General features: G+C 47.2%; 1 protein-coding gene across 7 annotated transcripts in view; it reads right to left on the reverse strand.

Annotated features, from left to right (window-relative positions):
* Window positions 1–17,466, reverse strand: part of LOC118075825 (semaphorin-4A) — a 75,494-nt gene that overhangs the window by 12,580 nt on the left and 45,448 nt on the right. For all 7 annotated transcript variants that reach the window (XM_035098148.2, XM_060269981.1, XM_035098144.2 and 4 more), the window contains 7 exons: window positions 7,563–7,723; window positions 4,920–4,982; window positions 3,499–3,597; window positions 3,247–3,358; window positions 2,764–2,871; window positions 2,395–2,525; window positions 72–241 (listed from right to left, as the gene is read on the reverse strand). In XM_035098148.2, the coding sequence (XP_034954039.2) occupies window positions 72–241; window positions 2,395–2,525; window positions 2,764–2,871; window positions 3,247–3,358; window positions 3,499–3,597; window positions 4,920–4,982; window positions 7,563–7,723 (844 nt within the window). The remainder of the gene's footprint in view (window positions 1–71; window positions 242–2,394; window positions 2,526–2,763; window positions 2,872–3,246; window positions 3,359–3,498; window positions 3,598–4,919; window positions 4,983–7,562; window positions 7,724–17,466) is intronic.

A 17,466-nucleotide genomic window follows, 5' to 3' on the forward strand; every position in this document is an offset into this window, starting at 1 on the left:
AAATGCAGACCAACCCAAATTTCTCCCCCTCCTTAGTCTCCTCACTAAGACTAAGACCCTCACAATCTTACCACTGAGAACCAAAGACACCGTAGAAATCAGCGCCACCTCCTGGCTGTGGGAGGGCAAACATGTGTTGGATGACAGTATAAGGGAACTGCCCCTGCTGGGTGCAAGACAGTTGAGCTTTCAGAAATGTGGTCCATTTCCTTTGCAACACCTTGTCTCCTCCAACATCATTCTAGAGAGGATGGAAAAACAAGCATCACTAACAAACCAGGGAGACAATTTAACCCCTTCCTCGCTTACTCACTGTTGGTCTTCAGACAGCAGACCAATGGAAGGAGTAGACAGTGGGTATTTCGGTTGCTGAACATTTCGGAAGCCAAACGTTTCGGTTTCCGAATAGCGAAACCCGGAAGTAAATTATTCTGTTTTCGAACGTGCCTCGGAAGTCCAATGGCTTCTGCTGAGTCCCCCCCCCCAAATTTTCTTAATTGACTTTGCAGACTGCCCTTTGTGCCTCGGTTTTCGAACATTTTTGAAGTCGAACGGTCTTCCGGAATGGATTACGTTTGATAACCGAGGTATCTGTATATTATTATTATTATTATTATTATTATTATTATTATTATTATTAACCTCAGGCCCCTAAGTAGCCCCTGAATTGTCTGATGGATCTCTTGGGATAATCTGATTGCTGGTTGTCTGTATTAATCCTGTCAATGTTACTGTTTGCTTTGTTTTACTGTTTTATGCAATGTTGCACATTTTTCTCTTGATTTTGGCCTTGATTTTTATAATGAAACCTGAATCATGATGTATTAACCAACAACAGTGGTAAAAGCATATGCTTAGTCCTCACACTGAGGATGTGCAATGTGACTTTTCTTCCTATTTATTTAACTATTTATAATACACACTTGAAAAGTTGTTCATTGAGCCTGTGTGAAGTTTGCCACCTGTAATCTGGAGGCAGGTCTCAGGTTCAATCCCTAGCTGTTCCCTACATGGATGCCCTGCTTCTGGGCTTCCCAGAGGAGTCTGGTTGACCACTGAGAGAAACAGCAAGATGCTGGAGTCGGGATGTAAGAAAGCAGCATCCCCCCCCCCAACTGCATTTTGTCACAATCAGCGCTGCTTCCATTCCACTGCAGTTTAGATTTCACCAACTACTATGTTATTCATCTTTGCTGTCTGCTGTTTAGTGTAAGTCATGTAAATTGCGAAGTTACATTCGTCACAATGTAAAAGAGAAACGTTAAAACCATGTTTAATAAGCCATCCATTATGTATTGTTTGTGTGCTTAAAAAACCCAACCAAATTATGTGAACAAGTACGTATAGAACTCGACTGACTGATTTCCATTCCTGGCTACAGACGGAAGCAGAGATTGCAGCAATTTTCACTTCCTTTACAATTTTCACCAGAGGTTTCTGATATCCGTACGCTAGAGTTATTAGATCAACCTTCCATAGCTTGCAACCCTATTCTTGTTCACAGGAATAATAAAATTGTAGAGTTGGAAGGGACCCAAGGGAACATGCTGCAATGCTGGAATCACTGGCAGCAGTAGTACAACACCCCTAATTGCATTCCCTATCTTTAATTCTGAATTTTAAATTGTTGCAACCCGCCCTTCGACCTGCTAATAATACTACTACTACTAACATCTGGTGGGCATCAGTTTTGGGAAAGCAACTGTAGAAAGACATCCTCTCTGATTTAGCAGCAGCTCTCCTTTCGTTCTGGTCTCCAGTTAAGAAATTTCAGGAAGGATGGATAGACGCAGGGGCATGAAAGCACCTGTTATTCAGAGGGAGATTGAACACAGAAGTCCTATTTAATTGCCACTGGCTGACCTAGCCTCTGTGAACTTGTCCAATACTCTTTTTTAAAAATCCCAAACTAAAAACTATTTTAGCTACCAGCCACCAGTACATCTTGTGCCAGTGGATTCTCAAATTACACTTTGTCCTTTCATTTGTCTGCCCCAAATTTACTTCTTATAATTCAAGCATTATGAGAAGGGAAGGGAAAATCATTGGCAGTCCACTATTGTCCAAAAGGGAATAAATCTCTATTATGTCTCCTTGCTCCAACCTACCAACTTTGGTCTTATTGCTGTCTTTTTTTCCTAAAGGAAAAACCTTTCCAATGTGTTAGCAAAATAATTAAAATTAAATTCTGGCTCCAGTTCCTTCTTGGAAAACCCTCTTTTCCAATTCCAGATATGTGATGAATGAAGGCAAGGGACAGCCACTCTGCACATGCTCGTGTGTTACTCCTTCAGACATTCAAGAGCTAAAGCTTTGCCATGGAAAATATGTTCCTGGGGCTGAGCCCAAGCAAGTCCCAGCTCAAAAGCTCCCTTGATTCTTGAGACGGCTCACCTTGCAGACACGAGCCACCCTGGAGACGGTCAGTTTCTCAAAGAAGTCGAACTCCTTAGCTGTTTCCCCAAAGAAAAAGTAGACTTTGTCGTCGACCGGGATGTTGAAGGAGGCCACAAAAGCTGCATCACCTGAAGAGGGAAGCCAGACATGAGATCCCCTTTGCCCTCCCAGTTCTTGACTCAGCTGGCGTGAATCCCCAGGCAAAAGCTTGTTGCCTAGGAGATGCATCTTCTCTGGGTACCAATCCATTAACTTATCAGTTGCCTAGGCGACCAGGCCATGGTGGATGGGGGGAGTCACTGGATTCTAGTTGGGGGTTGGACTAAGACCCTTCCCCCTTCCCCAGTCCTCTGGTTCTGCTCTTACCATGCAGCCAGTTATCTGTCTTCAAAACAGTCCTGCTGCCCAGGGTGCGAGTGATGATGGCCTCGTTGCCTTGAAAGTTGTTCCTGGTACCCGTGTAAAGTTCACCATCTGCAGAGTAAAGGCAGGAAACAAGATTATTCCTTCTCAGGAACAGTCTCTGTTTTCTGGAGTTCTGGTAATTCACTGCCGCCATTTTTTGCCTTTCTTGTCAGTCAGTATGCTTTGCTAACTTCCCCACCTTTCAGCTCCCTCCCATAACAGGGCCCATAACAGGTAAATCTCAGAATGGGCATCTCATCTCCAGTGCACATCCCTGGGAAAGGCACCACCATGGGTCTGGGCACAGCACAGGCCTCTATTGCCTGCTGGTGGGGGCTGATGGGAGAACATCTGGAGGGGAAGGCTGGATTAGAGCCTTCAGTAATGTGTCGTGGGGCAGGAGAGGGGGGCAGACAATGATTCTGGGGTGTTACAAGGGCTCACCGACTACGATTGCTGTATTCTGATGTTGGGGGTCAAAGGGGCAAATGCCCTTCCCTTCCAGGAGGAGAGGTTTGCCGTTCGCATCAGCCACCAGGGTAAAATTCTCCAGGTCCTAGCAAGCCAGGGAAAGAAAAGGGGGAAAGAAGGAAAAAAAGAATATATTGGAAAGCGTCCTTCAGAAAGCACCTCTATTTGCTGCACAATTTGGGAAATGTCATTTCTTCCGCTTCCCTCTCTGCCCCAGGAACTCACAACGTAAGTGCAGGTGGGGCTGAAAGCGTACGTCCCGCAGGCGTAAAGGTGTGTGTCGTTCAGCTGCACCAGGACACGGATGAAATTGAAACATTCGGTCTGTGGAGATGAAGAGGGGAAAGAAATCAAGATTCAGCTCCCATTTAAATTTGCACTCCAGAGGAAGTTTCCACCGGGAGGTTGTCAAAACACACAACTGTGTCCTAAAGTGTACAGAATGCATGCGAAAGCAGCCCCTTTTCCACTGGCAAATTTGAATGGGTTTTCAAAGTGGTTAAGAGGTAACACCTGCATTGTTTTTTTCTTAAAACATGGAGCCTGCAATTCCTCTGCATGGGAAGCATGTGCTCTGTCACTGGGGCTCTGGGCCCTCCTTACAGCTTCTCTTCTGGGGAAACCCTTCCTCTTCCAAGGAGCCTCAGATGGCTCAGGGGGCTTTGCAAGCTTAGGGGTCATGACACAGAGGCATCATCCTGCTCTTCAAAATCTAGCAAAGGCCCACCATCAGTTAGGCTTGGTGGGCACTCCAGAAGACGCTTATTATTATTATTATTATTATTATTATTATTATTATTATTATTATTATCATATTACATATAAGTTACCGTACAATTTCAGTACTATATATAACATATGGCTCTTTGGGTGGTGGCTCAGGTTTTGAATTACCTGCTCAGGTTTGACAGATTCAAGAGCTTTATATAGACCCCAAACTTCTATTTATCCAGACAAGCTTCAGCTTTTAGTTTCAAGTGTGGGAGGTTGCTGCTCCCCCCCCCACTTCTCTCTCCCCCCCCCCCATTTGTTTAATCAGCTTACAGTCAAGACTGTCTGTTTGTTTTTCATTACTGCTCCTTGAGGGTCTCTCTTGTCCAAAGACAAGCTATAAATTCCCCAATAAGCAAATGAATAAACTATCCACCAGGGGGAGCGACACTTGTGCATAATTCTGCTTTGACAAGTGCCCTGGGTGATTTGAAATACATCGGCAAGGATTTCTGATTCTCAACAGTCTAACAATGGCAGGAACAAAGACCCCCACCCACCCCTTAAATTATACTGTTGGAATGAAGAAATAGGGGTGGGGGGTGGGAGGCAGAGCAAGCAGACCAGGAATGGCTTTCTCTCTGTGTATTTGTGTGTGTTTATGGACTGTGAGCTCTATTCAGTTCTAGCACTCAAAACAAACTCCTGGGCTCAAAAAATTCTCTTAACTGTCAATGTACATGGTTCGCACCTGGCACCAGTTAATGGATCTGAGAGAGCAAGTAATTTCCTCATCCCCAAATACTGACAACCCCCCACCCCACTCAGGGTCTGCTTTTATATTTGCTGCACATAGACATACATAGACACAAAGCTATAATTACTAAGCAAGGAAATAAAGCTTCACACATAGAGAGACATAAGACATATCTTACCTCATTGCTTTTCTTCTTGAAGACGCACTCATCCTTTTTTGTGGCTGTGGGCCCCCACAGTATCTATCACGGGAAAAGGGAAATACTTTAGATAATAATAATAACAATAATAATAATAATAATAATCTGAGTTTCTCATTTTTCCAGTCTAAAATTCAATTCTCCACATTTGCATATCCCATTGCAGTTTTTTTTAATGCCCTTGTGAAATTTGTCAGCATTGTAGGGCTGATAAGCAAATTGCAGTATGCCGTTTCCTCTAATATAGTACACTTTTTGCATGTTATTTCCCCTCCTCTCCCTGTCCCAATACATGCTACTTTATGCCCACTTAGAGAAACGGCACCACAACATTTGGAAAAGTGCCAGTTGTGGCACATTTCTGCTGTCCCCAGTCTGCCCCTTTTAAGATTCTTGAGTCTTTCTAGTCCTCCATTATCTGAAAAAGGAGAAGTCCTGTGCACGAATTGAGATAATGTTGCGGTTTTCACTGGGTGGCTTATTCCCACCTTACAGCCACCTGTCTCTGGCCCCTGGACATTATTTTGGTTAAGGTGATCAGCTGGCTAATTCTGCTGCTTAAACAGGACCTGGGTTGGCAACTTTTAAGAGAAGGCTGTTGTTATATAATCCTGTGGTCCTCAATTAGTTGGACCATCAGTGCAGAGTGCCTCCACCCCCATCGTTCAACCTGGACACTGAGGTCCGGCTCTGAGGGCCGTCTGGCGGTTCCCTAACTGCGAGAAGCAAAGCTACAGGGAACTAGGCAGAGGGCCTTCTTGGTAGTGGTGCCTGCCCTGTGGAATGCCCTCCCATCCGATGTCAAAGAAATAAATCATTATACTGTATGACCTTCCATAGACATCTGAAGACAGTCCTGTATCAGGAATCTGATATTTTGGTGGGTTCTTTGATATTCTATTGAAAGCCACCCAGAGTGGCTGGGGCAACTCATTGAGATGGGCAAGGTACAAGTAATAATTTTTATTATTATTCTACACAGTAAGCTCTCAACTTACATGCATTTAACTTGTGCGCATTCAGCTTTACATGCTTGGCAAAAGGGGGGGGGAATTAAGAAGGTGGTGGCAAGGGGCAGGGCATCTGGGGGGCGGGGAGACTTTGGCAATCCCACCCACCATTAAACCCTATGTCGACTATACACAGTTTTGCCTTTAGGCAGGATCCCCGGAACGCAACTCCCACCTAAGATTCCTGTACTTGAGGTGACCAGAAACCTGCCTGTAAGGAAACGAAACCTGGCTTGAACTGCTTCTTTTGCTTTTGACGTACTGTTCTGCTTTCACCTTTGTACTCTTGTCTCTTATTTTCTATCTGAGTCTAAAGAAATTCTAGGAAATTTGTTCTTGCGGCTAAACTGAAAGAGCGTTCTCCCCCCTCACGAGCCTAGGACCCTTTGGTTCATGATCTTATACAGTCATACTTCGGTTTAAGTACGCTTTGGTTTGAGTACTTTCAGTTTAAGTACTCCACGGACCCGTCTGGAACGGATTAATCCACTTTCCATTACTTCCAATGGGAAAGTTCACTTCAGGTAAAGTACGCTTCAGGTTAAGTACGGACTTCCAGAACCAATTACACTCATACTTCAGTGTGAGGGACAGGGGATACTGGGAGGTCCCTCCCATCTTAAGTACCAGCTCATCGCCAAGCGCTGGGGAAAGCAGGGAGAGTTCCGCCTCAAGTGGAGACTCAGGAAGTGGTGACCGAGGCTCCGGCAAGGTAGCGGAGCCCATGCATAAGGTGGGACAGGAAGGGGGGAGCAAGGGGGGAAGGCCGACCCCGCCGACCCCGGAATTATGCAAGAAACGTCGTGGGAGGAGATTAGGTCTTCCCAAACTTCTTTGCTGGAAGAAAACGCGCCAACCTCCATTCGGAGGTACTGACACCTGACTGACAACATGTATATGGATCGCTCCGAGCACTGTAAATAATCAGCACTTAATAAAAGCCTAAAAGGACAATGCTGTGAGGAGTCGTTACTCTAGAGTAGCCGCATCTGCATCTCTGACATTCAGGTTAAGTACGCTTCAGGTTGAGTACTCCGCGGACCGTCTGGAACGGATTAATCCACTTTCCATTACTTTCAATGGGAAAGTTTGCTTCAGGTTAAGTATGCTTCAGGTTAAGTACGGACTTCTGGAACCAATTGTGTACTTAAACCGAGGTACCACTGTAACAGCAGGCTTTGCTGGGCAAAAGTATATTCCTGTGTATAAGACTACTTTTTTAACCCAGGAAAATCTTCTCAAAAGTCGGGGGTCGTCTTATACACTGGGTCATATTTCTTAATGGCGAGTATATCCCAAACTCTGTATTTTAACTGGAAAAGTTGGAGGTCGTCTTATATACCCAGTCGTCTTATACGCCGGAATATACGGTAAGTCACGCTGGTCTTGAGGAAATGAGAAGGGGAATTGGTGCCTATCCCTGCTTCTCCTTGTGGGTATTTCTTTGGGATTCAAAGAAATCAACCTGGGGGTTGAGCTTTCTAAAGAGATGGGGTGGTAGCTATGCAAGAGGGGGGGCAGAAGGCCTGTCATCACCAGAACACCACGCCAGACCCACCCCCTCATTTTCCTCCAGCACGTCTTATCCCAAAGCCCCGTTTCCCCCACTCACCTCACCCTTCAGCCCGATGGAGTCAGGGCTGCTGATGTCAAGAGCAAGGAGAGCATCTCTGGCTCCCACATAGAGAGTTGCCCCGTCTTTGCTCAGGAGGAAAGTGTCGTAATTCTGAACCCCCCTTCGGTGGAATGAGGAAACTATTCGGCTGGAATCCCCTGAGGGAGGAGAAAATATGGTTAGGCTCATTTATGTTTTAGAACACCTCTTCAGAAATTATTGTGACCCCTAAAGGTGGTTAATAATTTTTGTATTGGGGGGGGGGCAGCAGCAGCATCTACCCATAGCCAGCCTTCTGGGGTGGACATGGCCAAAAGTTGGCGTGGTCACACAAACCACTTTCTGCCTCTCTCGCACACATACGCAGCACACACAACCCCTTTCCCCAGCTGAGCTGTGCAAATCAGTGAGGAGGAGAGGTCATCACCTCCCTCCCTGCTCATCAACTGATCAAGTGGAAGATTCGCATCTCCATCAGGGGACTGGGCTGGGTGGAGAGGGTCAAGCTTCTTTGCCACCCCCACCCCACCCCGTTCTGTGTCTACTCTGGTGGCAGGGGCAGTAAAGAGGAAGGGGGGCTGGTTTAGCTGGTCTGCTTAATTGCATTCACTCTCAAAGTACAGACCACAGCCTTGCACCCTCCCTGTGGAAAAAATGAGGATAATAATTGGCCTACCTTACAAGGGTGGTGTCGGTAGGATTACAATGATGAGAAGTGCTAAGTTTGAAAGCAGCAACAGCTAGGTATTCTTATTATTTAAAGTTTTGTCTTTGACAAAAGGTAGAGAATTTTCTAAGTCTGGATCTGTGACCATTTTTTTTTTTTGGTGAGCAATTGAAAAAATACTGGGGAGAAAAAGAAGAAACCAAATCTCGGCAGCCACGTGAGCCAGTGAAATGTGTTGATTAGGGTTGTCAGACTAAGACAGGCATCCCCAGATGTTTTGGACTACTATCCCCATCTTCCCCAACCACTGGTCCTGTTAGCTAGGGATCATGGGAGTTGTAGGCCAAAACACCTGGAGGGCCGCAGTTTGGGGATGCCTGGACTAAGAGCTCAAAGACCTGGGTTCAAACCCCTTCTCAGCCATGAAGCTCACTGGGTGACCTTGACTTATCTCTCACCCTAGCCGACCTCACAGGGTTGTTGTGGGGATAAACTGGGAGGAAGAGAACCATAGATGCCACCATGAGTCCCTAATGAGAAAAGCAAGGTGTTCATGTAGCCATAACCTGCTCCATGTCAATCCTTGCCCGCTGCAGCCATCCTGAGCATATCTGCCAAGTTTTCCCTTTTCTCGCGAGGAAGCCTATTCAGCATAAGGGAAAATCCCTTTAAAAAAGGGATAACTTGGCAGCTATGATCCTGAGGCTGCTGGATGTGGAAATGGGGAAGCAAGCAAAGTGGAATGAATGTCCACACTTTTCATTCTAACAAGGAGGAAGTGAATGCAGTCAGGGCTGTCTTAAGCATATGCGGCGCCGGGGTGCAAAGATCCGCCAGGTGCTTCCCCCCCCCCCACACGCCTGCCCAGGGCAACAAACCAGCCCGAGGCGTCTGCGTCTGCAACTGAGCGAAGCTGGGCACCTCGTGGTGTACCTCATTCACAGTACTGAGGAAAAGAACCACCAGTAATGTTTCCCTGTTCACCTAAAAACAATGCTTATATGTCAAGAAGAATTATGGGATATCCTCACTCAGGAAGAGCTCTGCAGCATCAGACTAAGAGCCCATCTAGTCAAGCATTCAGTTCCTACTGTGGCCATCCCAGATGTTTATGGGAAGCCCTTGTGCAGGACATGAGCACCATAGCCCCCCCCCCCACTCTGTCATTCCCCAGTAACTCTGGCTGCATACACACCAAACATTTAAAGCACTTCTGAAGCACCCGCCCACCCAGAAAGAATCCTGTTAACTGTAGTTACACATCAGAGCGGCGTTTTCAAGCATCCTTCAGTTCCCAGGATTCTTGTAGTGCGTGCACACTTTAAATGTGCTTTGTCTCAGAGGCATGCTGCCTTTCGCACTGGAGATCATAGAATTGTGGAGTTGGAAGGGACTCCAAGAGTCATCTAGTCCAACCCTCTGCAGTGCAGGAATCTCAGCTAAAGCATCAATGACAGATGGCCATCCAACTCCTGCTTAAAAACCTCCAAAGGACTTTTGTTTTCCTCGAATTCCTTGGAAATACTTAAATCTAGTTCTGTATCACACACCAGATACTCTAGGAAGCCCACAACCATGACAAGACAGCCACCCCAGCAACAGGCATTCAGACAAACACAGAGGTTTCTAGGTAGCTGTTATAGCTAATAGCCACACACATCCTGTTAACATCATCCAAGCCTGTAACCATCATCACATCTTGTGGCAACAAATCTCATAGTTTAACTACGTACTGCACGGGCAGATATTGTGGTGCACCCCATATTATGTTGCTGGAGTACAATTCCCATCAGCTCGTACCAGCCCCCATATTGGATGGCTTGGGTTGGTGGGAGTTGTAGTTCAACAACATCTGGATTGTACAGGGTGAATAAATTTGTGCCTATGAATCTCCCACCATTGTGCGTCATTGGATGACTAGTGTTACGGAAGATGCGCAATGACGGTGATCCCATCCCTGTGGCTGTTAATTGCCTACATTCATTAAATGCTACGCGAGGTATATTTACATTGCAAGTGTATGCATGTCTACACAGAAGTGCACCCCTTGGGATTCAAGCGGACTTGCTCCCAAGCACACAGACGATTGCAAACTTTACGCTACCCAGCCTATTTACTGGTATATCCCGCTGAAAAAACCCACATGGGACTTGTGAAGTTGCAATGCGATATACACTTTACTTGGAAGTCACGAGGCTTCCTTTCTGAACAGGCAGCTCCGGGGCTGCATTATACACAGATTGCAAAACAAAAAGGCTCCCCAAATGCAAAACAAAAGGCACCCCTGAAATGCCTTTTTTTGCCCACCAACTTCTCAGCCACACAAGACCAGCCCCGACCTGGCTCATTCTCCCCTTCGCTGCTGTGAGGGACAGGGGATATCGCGAAGTCCCTCCCCTCCTGAGTTCAAGCCCATCCCCGAGCACAGGGGAAAGCAGAGAGAGTTCCGATTCCAGTGGGGAAGCAGGAAGTCGTGTCCGAGGCTCAGGCAAGGTAGCGGAGCCAGGGTCCCAGGTGGGACAGGAAGGGGCAAATAAGGGGGGGAGACCCATCCCCCCAACTCCGGAATTGCGCAGAAAGCGGAGAGGAAAGAGGATGGGTCTACCCAGGCTTTTGTGTTGGAGAAAGACGCGCCAAAAGCCATTCGGAGGTTCTGAACCCGACTGAACACAAAGCTCCGTGTAAATAGCAATGACTTCAGCACTGTAAATACGCAGCACCAATAAAAGAATAAAATGCAGAGCTGTGTAGAGTCGTTACTCTGAAGTAGCCCGCTCTGGCCACTGTGACAGCTGCCCCCCAAGAAGTCCTGACTTCCAGCATCCCTCCTCACAGACGCCTCGCAAAGATTTCTCCGTCCCCCACAGCGAGGCTCCCTCCACCGGTATCTGCGGCTGGGACACCTCCAAGTCCTGATAGTACTTCGCGGCCAGCAAGGCCGCCACCAGCGCCAAGGCCAGGCCCAGCCGATGCAAACGCAGCAGAGGAAGGCGCCGGGAACTCCTGCCACCGGCCTCACACTCGGCCTCGCTGGGCTCTGTTTTTGGCGGGGCGGCGAGGCCTCGGGGGGGCCTGGGACTCCCCTCTTCTCCCCTGGCCATTGCCCACTGCCACGGCCTCTTCCCTGGACTCCAACTCTCGGGCCCGGACTCCCAGCCTGGTGCCCCTGAGAGCCCAGCGCCCTGCACCACTACGGCCTATGGGTAAGATGGCCCTGGATGCAGTGAAATTAGATAATCACCCCCACCCAAACTGTTCAGCAGCTTAACAGGAAACTGAGTTTGAGTAAAATGTCTGCTTGCAATCTTGACAGTCCCTTTTAAAGTAACTTGCCCTGAATAAGATCCATTTCCTATAATTAACACCCTGCCTCCTGCTATCAGGAAATGGCTTGATAGTTAACCGAAACATGTTCATAAGGGCTTCATTAGGCTTCCTCCCTCCCTCTGGTCAGCCCCCCCCCTTTACTCAGCTCCTTTTCTGAAAACAAGTGTTTGTTTGTGTGATTTCTGTTTGGAAAGAAGCTATCCCAGGTGAGAGTTGGGCTAATCTGTTGATTTTGTTCTCTAAGTTTCCAATTCTTCCAATCTTAAAATTTACTATCAGGGTTGGGCCACCCAACCCATGAGGCATACCGAGGCAGTGCCCCAAGAGCGATTCCTGCCCACCCCCGCCAGTGACAGAGAAGTGGTGGCAGCAGTAGTGGAAGCTTCTGGCAAGATATCACCAGAACCTGCCATTGCCACTTCACAGGCACTGCCATGTGACTCAGGTAGCAGCACCTTCCTGTTTCACCTCAGGCGGCAAAACATGATGCACGCCCCTGTTTACTTTTCCACATTTCCACAGCAATTTGCAGATTTTTTTAAAAAATATTCACAGACGTTAATCAGCATTTTAGTGTGCATATCTCCTAATAAATACATTTTTGCAGTCTGGTCTAATGTACACACCATTGCAAGCAAACCTCCCTCATACAATGCATTTTGTTTGTTATTTTCACTTGTATAGGCATTTATGTGGACATTATACACTAGTGTGTGCCTTTCTGTACATGTTACTTGGCTGGAGAACTATATTCCCCGGAGCCAGTGTGGCAAAGTGGTTAGTGTGTTGGACTAAGGAACTAGGGTTCAAATCCCCACTCAGCCATGAAGCTTGCTGGGTGAACCTGGGCTAGTCACTCACTCTTAGTCTAACCTACCTCACAGGGCTCTTGTGAAGATAACATGGGGAGGAAGAGAACTATGTATGTCACACCTTGGGCTCCTTGGAGCAAGGTGGGATATAAATGTAAACAGAAAATAAATAGCAAAATTCGGCAAAGTGCGCATTTCAAAGGATGGCTGCCTTTCAGTTCACATCTCGATTCAGAAAGTTCAGATTAGGTCAGCTGGCCTTTAAATGTGAACTGAATTGAATTTTGCATCCATCTCTACCACTGTCACTGTGGGCCTCCTCCTCTGAGCACAGGAAATGCTGCAACGGAATTTGGCTGCACTCAGTGCACACACAGGACAGGATTAACCACATGCCCCAATGGTGGTTGATGGGCTGGAGGCGGAAAGGCAGAGTCTGGGAAGAGGTTCCTCCTCTTTTGGGTGCGGGGGGTGGGCTTTGGGCCCACAGACAGGTTGGGAATTACCTGTTTAACTTTGCAAAGCCATGGTGACCTGGTGAAGAAGTGAGGGCAGGGTCAGCATCCCACTTCACTGCCCAAGCATTTCCATGTGCCAGAAGTAAGGGGAAAGATGCATTGATGCCACAATGCCAGCTCAGCTGGTTACAGCATGGTGCTGATAAAGCCACGGTTCCAGGTTCAATCCCTGTATGGGACAGGTGCAAATTCCTGCATTGCAGGCGGTTGGACTAAATGATCCTCATGGTGCCTTCCGACTTTATGATTCTACTAGTGTCATTCAGCCCGTTTAGAAAACGGGCACTAGAAGATATGTGAGAGGAGCAGCGGGGCCGCGGCCTTCCCTCTCTCTCTGCGCTCGGTCGCGGGGTGCGCCGGGAATGCAAGTAAACAAACTTGCTCTCCTGTTGTGCCCCGCACCCATGGAGGCTGGCCCCTTGAGGGCGAGGAGCTCAGGACGGGCAGAGGCCAGGGAAGGTGAGGCACACTCGGGCCGGGCTGCTCCCGCTGCTGCTGTTACCGTCGCCGCCTCCGCCTCCTTCCTTCGCCAGAACAACGGAGGCTGGTGACGAAGGTGGCTCCGGGGGCGCCCATGGCTGTCGTGGGGCCAAAGTCGGGGCGGTGGCGGTGGGAGGGGGCGGGGATCCTCTAGGCGCCCATGGAGGCCGGCGCTGGGAGCGGCCTGCTAGCACAGCCTCCGGCGCCGCATGAGAGTGTCCTGGGCGTGCAACCGAGATATTGTCTCTGCGTCCAATCCCTGTGTCCGTGGGGCACATGTGCAGTAGCGCGGACACAGGGACACAGGGACTGGACGCAGAGACACTTGCATATTATTATATAGGATGATAACTTATATGCTAACTTCCCCCCCAAAGGCAAAGATGGGCAAAATAGCTGCCCAGGAAATTTGGTTGGAAGTTTCCAACCTAGAATCTAGCAAGCAAGCAAGCAAGCAAGCAAGCAAGCAAGCAAGCAAACAAATAAATAAATAAATAAATAAATGGAGAGAGTGATTTATCAAGGGTAGGGATTAGGAAATGCAAAGTTAGAACACTTGTACTTTGCGGCAGGATGGGGATATAGAGAGAGAATGTTGTTCACAGAATCTATGTGACTGCCCCCTCCCCAGTGAGGCAGCCCCCACCCCAAACAGTAACATATCGCTGCAAGCTTTCTATGGCTTCCTGAACACTGGTGCTAGAGTTACATTTGCTTGGGATCGGGACTGTGCAGAAGGACACAGAGACATAGGAAGCCTCCTTAGACAGAGATGGCCCATTTATCTCAGCATTGTCTACTGTGGATGGCAATGACTCTACAGAGTTTCAGGCAGGGGCTCTCCTAGTCCTACCCAGATGATGTTGGGGATTGAACCTGGGCAGTGCTTTTTTCTGGGGGTACGCATACCCCTAAACATTTTGTGAATCTAAGTTTGGCCACATCAAGGGACAGTATTTCAATATGAGTAGGAAAATGAGAGTACCCCTAAACATTTTTTTTAGAAAAAAAAACACTGAACCTGGGATCTTCTGCTTGCAAGGGCTCTCCCAATGAGCTATGGTCCTTCCCCACAGGTTATGTCAAGATCCAAATGAAAAGGACTATAACTCAGTGGTATAGCATCTTTTCTATGTGCAGAAGGTCCCAAGTTCGTCCCATGGCATTTCCAGGCATGATGTGCAACCCTGGGGAGCTGCTGGCAGTTAAGGCAGAACCAGATGAATTTATAGGAGGTAAGTTCCTAGGTTCCTGTGGAAGCCATTGGGGCTACATTGGGGCCCTGGGGTCTCTAGTTGCCCATTTGTCCTTTCGTGCCCTTCAACCAATGAACACACCAACAATACTTCCCAACATCTGCAGCAATATTCACTCTGCGCTGACACTGTCAGTACTTCTCTGAATGAAAACTCACCACAACCTTAGAGGGAGGAAGTGGTGAGATGCAGTTCAGATTAGAATTAAAACAGTGAGCTGGCCTGCAAGAGCAAGGGTAGGCAGTGGTCGGTTTGGGGACCAAGCACACCTAGGAGCATGCACCCTCTCCCAACATATAGAAACAGAGACTAAGAGCTCCCTCTTTGATTTAGCTTTTAGTTCCATTCCTTGACTTTTCTAGCAATGGAGCAGACAGATTCCTTCCTCTCCTTTCTGAGCAGAGCCAGTGAGATGACTCTGCTCAGCCTTCCAGTCCACCTGGATTCTGATTTAAGTTGGAGATGTCCTAAAATTAATCCCGCAATTGGAGAAAAACAGTCCAATTTGCATTTCTCATTGCGCTATGCTATAGTAACATCACACAAGTATGCACTGAGCCACTGCGAAGAAGCAAACCTGATGTGACTGTGCATTTCTTCCATGTGTTTTACTGATGTGTGCACATACACTCCTGTGGACTTGCATAAACTCCACACAAAATGGAATTTTAAGCACTTGTGCACACAATCTCATTGAGACTGCAACCTTGCAATATTTTCTTAAAGCCTACATGCACATCAGTAGCATGGCAAGGCAGTGAGGGGAAGCACAAATGGAGGGACGTAGCTCAGTGGTAGATCATCTGCCTTGCATGCAGAAGGTCCCAGGTTCAATCTCCGATGGCACCTCCAGGTAGGGCTGAAAAACAACACCCTTGCCAGAAATCCTGGGAATGTTGCTGCTAGTCAGTGTAGTGATACTGAGCTAGATGGAACAATGGTATGAGACAGCTTCTGCACAGGCACATTACAAGCTTCAGGTTTTTTTAAATTAAAAGAACAAGGGGTAATTCCTAATGCACTGGTACCACTTCAGAAATAAGAAATCTAGCAAGAAAATCAAGTGAGATTTTTGGGAGCACTCTTAAAATATGCATACAAGCACACGCATGTTGTTATGTGAGCAGGGCTATCAGTATCCTGAGGCAACACCTGGATTTGACAGAGTGTCAATAGCCTGGCAATATGTTGCCATGGGAACTAAATTGCTAGCCAATTGTTTCTGGATACAGGACCATTCCTATTTTTAATGTTCTGAAGCAGTTCTTCTCCTACCATCTGAAAAGCAAAGGATGTCATCCAGGGGTCTGTGCAAAGGGAAGACGGTCCAGACTGAGAACAGACACAGAGAGCAGAGTTTGGGTTTCTTAGGGTGCTGGCGGTCACCCTAAAGTCTGATATGGGAGCAGCAGACATTGGCTGGGTGCCTCCATCCCCTACACACAACTGGTATATCTGTAAATGGCTCTCAGAGTTATAAACTGGCAGTGAGCCCCTAGCTGTCTCATTCCAAAGGGCACCAAGCCTGAGTCAGTGCAGCACCACTGGAATTTAGGAAAATGAGAAGCTGTCTTACACTGAGTCTGTCTGACCATTAGTCCATCTAGCTCAGCATGGCCTACAATGACTGGCAGTGGCTCTCTGGGGTTTCAGGCAGCATTTTTTTCCCTAGCAATACTTGGAGATGCTGGGCATTGAAGATGAGACTTTCTGAATGCAGAGCAGATGCTCTACTCCTGAGCTGTGGCCCTTCCCAAAGGCATTCGGTAGCAACTTAGGAAGACCATTGTTCCAGGTTCCATCTATCTCAGGACTATCCAAGCTGCAGTATTATTATTATTATTATTATTATTATTATTATTATTATTATTATTATTATCTCTCCAGAGTTTCAGACAAGTGACGTTCCTAGCTGTGCCAGTAAATGCCAGGGATTAAAACTAGGAGCTTCTGCAAGCAGTGCAGGTATTAGATGCTCAGCCCCAGAACTATGGGGTCCATCACATCGAAATAAAGTATGTTTCTAGTCCACATGTTTTTGAACAAAAAGGCTGATTTACTGTAAATAGGAAGATTCCTTATACTGGAACTGCCCATTCATCCATCTGGACTGGTCATTCATCCTATTTACTTGACTGGCAGCAGCAATCCAGGGTTTCAGATGGGATCTCTCATAGCACTACTTGGAGATATCAGGGTTTTAAAACCTGGGACCTTCAGTTGGCTAAACACATACGCTCTCCCACCGAGCCAAGGTCCTTCCCAAACTTTCTCATGCTCTGGAGGTGTGTGCACAATGATAAATACAGTATATTAATCTCCACTTTGAGGATTTAAATTAGTTTGAGTTGGAAATTCAGATTATGTAACCCACATTTAAATTAAAATTTAAAAAATACCCTCTTCCCGACACCCACCCATGCACAAGTGTATTTTTAGGGTCCTCTCCTCCCTCCCTCCTCCCAAAAAACTCACAGGAATTCTGGCTCTTGTGTACATTGGCTTCAAGAGGTTTAAGTGCACTTAGTTTGCATTGGACAGCATCCATACAGTTTCCCTTAGGTCCAGGTTGGGCGGGGCGGGGGGGCGTCATAGTGTGATGACAGAACATCTGCTTTGTATGCACAAAGTCCCAGCTTCAATCTCTGGCATCTCCAGGTAGGGTCAGAAAAGACCACTTGCCTGAAACCATGGAGAGCCACTACCCGTCTGTCTTGACAGCCCTGACAGCGAGACGGAGCAATGGTCTGATTTTGTGCAAGGCAGCTTCTTATTCAAAGCAGCCCTTTATTCAGAAACATGTGGTCTAGAACCTTGCTTTATTCGGAGGGGAAGAGCCAT

This window comes from Zootoca vivipara, chromosome 17 (assembly GCF_963506605.1).
Source record: "Zootoca vivipara chromosome 17, rZooViv1.1, whole genome shotgun sequence".
Taxonomy (NCBI): domain Eukaryota; kingdom Metazoa; phylum Chordata; class Lepidosauria; order Squamata; family Lacertidae; genus Zootoca; species Zootoca vivipara.